Source organism: Colobus angolensis, unplaced genomic scaffold (assembly GCF_000951035.1).
Source record: "Colobus angolensis palliatus isolate OR3802 unplaced genomic scaffold, Cang.pa_1.0 Scaffold464, whole genome shotgun sequence".
Lineage (NCBI taxonomy): Eukaryota > Metazoa > Chordata > Mammalia > Primates > Cercopithecidae > Colobus > Colobus angolensis.
Window position 1 is genome coordinate 502,399 of NW_012118088.1, and position 8,288 is coordinate 510,686.

The 8,288-nt window shown below is 42.6% G+C and overlaps 1 protein-coding gene across 1 annotated transcript in view; it reads left to right on the forward strand.

Annotated features, from left to right (window-relative positions):
• Positions 1–7,370, forward strand: part of PRKCB (protein kinase C, beta) — a gene marked incomplete at its 5' end in the record, with an annotated part of 390,293 nt that extends 382,923 nt beyond the window's left edge. Inside the window, one exon of the mRNA XM_011958268.1 lies at positions 6,720–7,370. Coding sequence (XP_011813658.1) covers positions 6,720–6,872 — 153 coding nt within the window. The remainder of the gene's footprint in view (positions 1–6,719) is intronic.
• Positions 7,371–8,288: the final 918 nt, after the last annotated feature.

Consider the following 8,288-nt stretch of genomic DNA (forward strand, 5'->3'; position numbering starts at 1 on the left):
CTGGCTAATTTTTGTATTTTTAGTAGAGATGGGGTTTCACCATGTTGGCCAGGCTGGTCTCAATCTCCTGACCTCGTGATCCACCTGCCTCGTCCTCCCAAAGTGCTGGGATTACAGGTGTGAGCCACTGTGCACGGCCACTCTGCTTGTAAAATGGAGCCAGAAACTTGTGCTCTGATGTCAGATGGACCTGATTCATCTTGCTCTGCTATTGGTTCACTGTGTGACCTTGAACAAATTACATAATCTCCCTGGTCTCAGTTCCCTCATCTATAAAATGGAGATGATAATACCCACTTCATAGGGCCATTGGGAAGATTAAATAAGGTAATGCAAGTAAAGAACTTTTCAGTAAAGAGCATTTTGCACTGGCATATAGCAAATGCATCATAAATATCGACAGTCATGGTTATTATTGCTACTATTACTATTATAGTATTAGGTTGTGGTTACCCCCTATAGATACTGTGTTGGAAATGCATAGAGCTTTTGTGCAAATGGGATTTGCTGGCAAAGAAAAGGGACCCCAAATTAGTGGTTTGCCCCTTCTCATTAGGTGGGAATTAGCATGTACAGGTGTGAGCACTCGTGCATGCATGCACACATGTACACACATGTACATGCACCTATGTGTTATAACTCTGCCTCAGATAGGGGCCTTTTTGTATAGAAAGACCAGCAGGATGAGTGAGAAATGGCAACTATTTTCTCTCTAGAACCTGATTGCTTCACCAAACAATGGTTTGTATTTCCTCCCACATTCCTCCTTCCTAATTGAAGAGGGAGTGACTGAATTTACCTCCTGGTACGTTGCACTTAATGGTCAATGACTGCTCCAGCTAACCAGGAGCCTCGTGGTTGCCCAGGCGTTGTAAGCATCAAACCCAGATCTTCATTGGGATCTTCCTCCATTGGCTGGAGTTTATAAATTGTATTCTGTTGAGTTGGAAAACATCCACTGCTCCTGATTGAGAGCTGGAGGACAGCACTTTGAGGGGTCTGCTGCTATAAATACTGGGATCTCCCAGGTGATGTATAAATGGGTCATTACTTTGCATCTCGCACCCCCTGAAACATCTCAGGTGCCTTGATCCCATGTATTCCAACAGATGAGCTTGGCTGACTTCTCGGGGTGGGTTGGGGGGACATGCCACATGCCTCTGGCCCCACCATCTCATGCCTTTGCCATCCATCTCCTGACTGCCCAGAAGGACACCAGAAACGGCTCATGAGCTACAAAAACTGAAGGTCGGGAACCCAAGGTCGTGCACCAAAGGTCATGAGAATTTTGCATTTTATGTTGCTCTCATTTCTGATCATTTGAAACAACCTCTCTGAGTTTCTGAAAGGGAAGGGATTGGAGAAAAGCACACCCGATTATGCTAGGTTCTGTTTTATTTTGGCTTTTGTTTTTGTTTTTTTCCCACCCACCACAAGTTCTTTTCTTCCCCTCTCATAGTGTGGGCGAAATGCTGAAAACTTCGACCGATTTTTCACCCGCCATCCACCAGTCCTAACACCTCCCGACCAGGAAGTCATCAGGAATATTGACCAATCAGAATTCGAAGGATTTTCCTTTGTTAACTCTGAATTTTTAAAACCCGAAGTCAAGAGCTAAGTAGATGTGTAGATCTCCGTCCTTCATTTCTGTCATTCAAGCTCAACGGCTATTGTGGTGACATTTTTATGTTTTTCATTGCCAAGTTGCATCCATGTTTGATTTTCTGATGAGACTAGAGTGACAGTGTTTCAGAACCCAAATGTCCTCAGGTAGTTTGGAGCATCTCTATGAGATGGGATTATGCAGATGGCCTATGGAAAATGCAGCTGCATAATTAACACATTATCAAAGTCCTCTTACAATTTGTTTTCCGCAGCATGTCAGCTAAGTAGACCCAATGGGGAGAGAAAATGCCTGCTTTCTTTCCCTCTTTTTCTGCACTGCCATATTCACCCCAAACCATCCAATCTGTGGATAATTGGATGTTAGCAGTACTCTTCTACTTCCGGGCCTGGAGCTTGGCTTGTATCCAAGTGTATGGTTGCTTTGCCTAAGAGGAATCCCTCTATTTCACCTGTTCTGGAGGCACCAGACCTTGAAAAGAACATGCTCAAAACAAAATGTTACTTGTTATTTTTTTAAACTCAAAGTTAAAGTTATCAAAGTTCTAAAATTCCAAGAATGTGCTTTTAGACAGTCTCAGTCTAAAAGCACTTCAAGGGGTCAAAGGGCAACCAGCTTGGGTGCTACCTCAGTGTTGGAGTTTCTGATACATTATGTCTTTGATCACTCTCATCCCCAAACTACTTGAAAAGGGCATTTGGCACCACTCCCTGAAAAAACACAGTCACTCTAGCAAGGCCCCCAAAGGGCCCTGGTTTTACATTGCATTTCAAACTTTATTTGCTTTGGGGTTTTGTTTCTGTTGATGTTCAAATGCAAAAAAAAAAAAAAAAAAAAAAAAAAAGTGACTCACATTGTTACACATGCTTTAAAATATGTGTTCAAATGTTATTAACCACATTGACGACCTGCTTTGATTTAACCAAGAAGACGGCTGCGGAGCCTAGCAGACTGAGGCCTGTGGGAATGGGATTTGTCTAGATTTGTTACTGGCTTTAGAAAGCTAATTAAGTGCTCTGAAAAAGACACCGTTTCTTGAAACAAAGATGGTTGTATTCCTCACTTTGATGTTGTTTTGCAAGATGTTTGTGGAAATGTTCATTTGTATCTGGATCTCTGTTATGTGCCATTTTTCTTCTAGCATCGAGATACAATAAAAAAAAAAAAAAAGAAAAGAAGAAGAAATACTATTTCAAGGAAAGCTGATCTTTTTGAAAAACGTGGACCTAAACTACAAAGTGGGAACTGAGGAGGGAACTCAGGAGAAAGGAACTAACTGTGGAGCTTTAATCTTGGCCCCAGTGTTCAACTACTCGGAGAGGCGGGGGCTGTGGCCCATTCAGGGGCTGCCAGTGGCCTATAGTGGGGTGGGAAGACCTGGGCAGAGCCAACGAGGATATTGGAGCCCAAAGTCAAGTTTAGAGACCAGCTGGGAACATGAATGGGGCTCTTGATTTTCTTATCAAAATCACTACTCCTCCCAGCTTGGACTAAATCTTCCTTCTAGCAAACAGCTTTGCAAGCTCCCTAAAGCCCAAGCTCCCTAAAGCCCTTGGGTGGGAGAAATTTCACTCCTGTCTGAGCGGATTAAGACAGCAGGTGACTCCTCCTCCTCACCTGCCGTGTCCTGCTATTCTCAGGCAGCTCTAAAGAGAATTCTTATCACAGTTCAAGTGATTTCCAGAAGTTCCAGGGCTTCTGAGAGACCATCAGGGAAATTTTGACAACTTGACAAATGTCCTTGAAGTAAGATGTCTCATCTTTACGGAAAAATGGGGTTTGGACTTCTGCTTAGGCAAAGTCTCCTGCAGTTCATCCTTCTCTGTCCTCTTCTTGCTTCAGGCTTGGGGACCGTCCCTGCTGTCCCCACTATGATGGCAATCAGGACCTAAGGTGAAGCAAACTTGAAGTTCTAGCTGGCAAGTTTAGGCAATTAGAGAAGGAGGAAAATCGGAGCAAAGCCCCCTCACTTTATCGTTGAGAAACTGGCATCTGGAAAGAGGAAGGAACTTGCCCAAAGTCAGTCAACTGGGATAAAAACCTGGGTGTCCTGATCCTCATAGCAAGGCAACAGGCATCTCTGAGCCAGGCCCACCAACAGGCAAGATTTGAGGTCTCTCATCTGGTGGTTGGCTCATGATCTCATTTTGCTTGGACATGCTCTCAGGAAGATGAAAACCATGGAGAAACACTAGGCCACTGACAAATGATCTGAGACAACTTTAGAAAACAATGTAGGATGGATGGAAAGAGAAAGAGAGAGAGAGAGAGAAAGAAAGAAGAAAAAGAAAGAACGGAAGAAGGAAGGAAAGAAGGCAGGAAGGAAGGAATATAGTGTGTTTATATAATGCACTCAACATTTTCCAAATTCTTGCCATTATTTTTCAAAAGTTTAATAGTTTGCAGAAATAGATACTCAAGTCAAATCTCTTTTAGAGAAACTTTCCATGGAAAGTCAGAATTTCTACCACTTCCTTTTCTATCCACATTTCCAGTGCAGAAGAAACTGAGAAACAGAGCTTTTTTAAGAGAGGACAGGGCCATAGCCACAAGGGCCTTCTTGGGGGATTAATGGGAGGTCAGTAGAATTAATAACCCTCCTTGGATGAGTGCTGCTGTTCTCACGTGGTTTCAGATGCTATCAGCCTCAAAGAAATGATCTCAACAGAGAAGCTCATTCTCTCCCAACTTCTGTGGTAAAATCCAGGAGTATTTTCTCTGGGGATCTGCCCACAGGGCAAAGTCCATAAAGGCAAGTCCTGTCTGAACCTTGTGGTTATCTGAAGCATTAGCCATCACCAGCACAACAAAGAGGACAGGGCTTTCCAAGGTGGGGCTGGTCAGAAGGTAATGTTTGCTAAGATGCCCACAGGCAGGGAAAGCGAAATAGGGTTGATGAGACCAGATAGGGTTGATGAGACCAAGGGAGACCTAAAAAAAAGGCAGGTTTGTGTCTTCTAGCTCCAAATGTACCTGCCTTTTAGCTCACACACTGTTCTGGAGTTCTCAGACCTTTAAGGGCCCTAACACAGTTCAGTTTATAAAGGGGTTCAAAAGGGACAGTGGCCCATTTGGAAGACCTTTAAGATCAATGGGAATACATTCCATTGTTTCGCCTCAGAGTAAAGTTTCTGGCTCGGGGGTAATTATAAGTTGTGAAAAGGATAGAGGCATATCCCAAGTCTTCCTTTATTCCACAAATAATTACAAACAACCTACTGTGTGCCAGGCACTCTTCTTGGCACTGGAAATACAGTAGTGAAGAACCTGATGAGGACCCTGTTTATTGTTGCTCTCCAAGAAGTTCTCCAAGAATACTGTTTCTTGGAGAGAAATAATAAATAAACAAGACAATTTCTGAAAGCAATAAGTGCAATCAAGATAATTAAAGGATGCTAAAGTGTGACTCATGGGGATTGGGAGAGAGATGCACAGACAATATTAAAGAGGAGACATTCGAGCTTTGCTGTGAACACCGGAAGTAACACACCGAGCGCCTGGGGGATGGAAATTCCTGTAGCACCCCACAGGCTAACAGCAGACAGGACAAGACAAACAGGGCAGGTGGGACATGGTAGAGATGGACCCCAGGAAACAGCTCTGTCAGCATCTTAACCTGCTCCACTCTAGCCACACATACCCACGTGTACTCCTGAGACCTGTGTGTCCACCTCACTCCCCGACTCTCACACAGACACGGCAAGAATAAGGAGGGAACTCCATAGAGACATTTTACCTATCTCAGGGGAGCAGCCACAAAGAAGCAAGTCTTGTAAAAGGTGTTTTGCAAAGGAGAGTGAACCCAGCAATGAGAGATCCTTAACAGCTAGTGCCCATTAGGGGGCTAAACCTAAAGCCTAAGTGTTGATGGCTCAAATGCTCATGAGTTAGTCAATACTTACTGACCCCCTGGCCTTTATAATCTGACACAACTTTGGCTGCAGCCCGGGAATGTGCAGGGCACTAGTGAATCCAAGGCCTTCTTCTCTGGTTGTCTTGTAATAAAACAGCCATTGGGCTGTCCCTCCAGTCCGAGGGACTGAGATGAGGCCTATGTAGCAGCGATGTTGTCAGGTAAAAATCAGGAACCCTCTGAAATCTTGGGCATGCCGCCCTGCCTGCTTGTGCCTCGGTTCTCTCATATGTCATATATAGGAGGTGAGGACTCCAACTCTACCTGCCCCAGGTGGGTGTGGTGATGATGAGAAAAGACAAGAGGCTTGCAAGGACCCTAAGGAGGTTGGCGCATCATACAGATTCCTTTATTAGCCCACATTCTGATGTTCCCTGGTGAGACTTGCCCCAAACAATTGCTAGTAAATGGGAGTTAATTTCTTCCCCACCTTCCTACTGAACAAAAAAAGAAATGTCAGACTTACTAGGAGAATCGAGTTGCTTTGAGTTTATTTTGTTTTGTTTTATTTTGTTTTAAGGCTCCCCTTACACACCTTCCTTTAAGCTTTGGGTTTTCTCTCATAGTTTGTTGACTAGATACATGCTAAAAATGTCTTTGGAGAGAACTTCTGCCTGATAAAGACCCAATTCTAGTCTGTGGGTGGATTTTCGAGCTGACAGTGGTCAATTCCTTTCATTAAGCAGTGATCTGATTTCTCCACATGGTCATTCTGCCTTCTTGGGGGCAGAGTAGATGGGCAGCAGTTCACCTTTTCAAATAAAGAGGTCTTCAAGCCACCTGGGCTGCTACTGAATGGTTTTCTCCAGGACGCTCTACCTAATGGTTATTTCTATAACATTAAGCATGGTAATAAGTAGCTTCCAATTCAATTCATCCTAAAGCCAAAGAAAATACACCACCACCACACACACACACACACACACACCACTTTATGACAATTCTTACAGAAATTCAATGACATTTCTTTTCTTAGAAAATTTCCACCACGTTTCTATCCCCAAGCCAACATACAATGTGAAATGAAAGCTAGTACGTGGAGAGCAGCTGCTAAAAATTTTCAGCACAGGGCTCTTTCTGACTCTGTTCATGAGATGGCATCAGCCATCTGATGACTGGCGTATCTTGGTCCTGTGTCTTTCTTCTTATGCTGTGTTAATGTGTTTACTTTCCATTTGGCAGAGAGACAAGAGAGACACCTCCAACTTCGACAAAGAGTTCACCAGACAGCCTGTGGAACTGACCCCCACTGACAAACTCTTCATCATGAACTTGGACCAAAATGAATTTGCTGGCTTCTCTTACACTAACCCAGAGTTTGTCATTAATGTGTAGGTGAATGCAAACTCCATCATTGAGCCTGGGGTGTAAGACTTCAGGCCAAGCGTACGTATCAATTCTAGTCTTCCAGGATTCACGGTGCACATGCTGGCATTCAACATGTGGAAAGCTTGTCTTAGAGGGCTTTTCTTTGTATGTGTAGCTTGCTAGTTTGTTTTCTACATTTGAAAATGTTTAGTTTAGAATAAGCGCATTATCCAATTATAGAGATACAATTTTCCAAACTTCCAGAAACTCATCAAATGAACAGACAATGTCAAAACTACTGTGTCTGATACCAAAATGCTTCAGTATTTGTAATTTTTCAAGTCAGAAGCTAATGTTCCTGGTAAAAGTTTTTACAGTTATTCTATAATATCTTCTTTGAATGCTAAGCATGACCAATATTTTTAAAAATTGTGAGTAAGCTTTGCAGTTACTGTGAACTATTGTCTCTTGGAGGAAATTTTTTGTTTAAGAATTGATATGATTAAACTGAATTACTATATGCAAGCTCTTGTTTATATGTCTTTTCTTAAATGGATCACGTTACAGAGGTTACAAACTGAAGATCCAGTTTGTAGCCATTAGATAAGCTTAATTTTACTCACATAGAATTTTATTTAATTAAAACCATTGTGAACATGAAAAAATAAGATACTTTATATAAATTCCTGTACTTTTAGAGTCCCTTGAAAAAAGAAACAAAAGACTAGCAGCTCTAAGCCTATGTTTCCACATGGAAATAATTCTACAGAACTGAGAAATGCTCTCTCCTTTAAAAGCAGTGTATGTTCTCATTTTGCCACAGTCTCCATCACCCCCTATTGTCTTATACCTTCCATCCACTTCCCTGGCTGCTGTAACCACTTGAGGTTGAGACCTCTGTCGTTCGTGAGTCACAGGTTTGAGGACCTTCATATTTTCTTGTGCCCTTAATCAGGGTATGTGCACAGTCATCCACTCAATGTGATTTGTGTTTATTAAGCTTATGTATGTAGCACAAAGTACATAAGATTTTATTCCAGCCATGACAAAAGTCAGGAAAGAGGCTGGTGTCAGTACAGAGGGGACCCTTTGTTTGTTGTCCATGAGGATGTTGCTATTTGTAAAATGACTTACCTTTTACTTATATTCTCCTAATTTAGCTTAGCACCTGCCAAAAAAGGGTGGGGGGTTAAAGCCATTTTTTTTTTTTTTTCAACAGCTTGTGCAGGGAGGCCCAAGAGAAGAGGGAGAAATAAGGGAGACTGCTTCTAAACCCTGCTGGCATGATAAGGAGCTACACACTCTCACAGCAGAGTGGCACAGTACTAAATCACTGGGTGTCAACCTGATACCTTCTTCTCTGAATAAAGTCATGCTTCTGTTTTCTTTTCAAAAGATAGAGTAATCCAATCTGTAGCACATGCCTTTGTAGCTGCTAAGGCT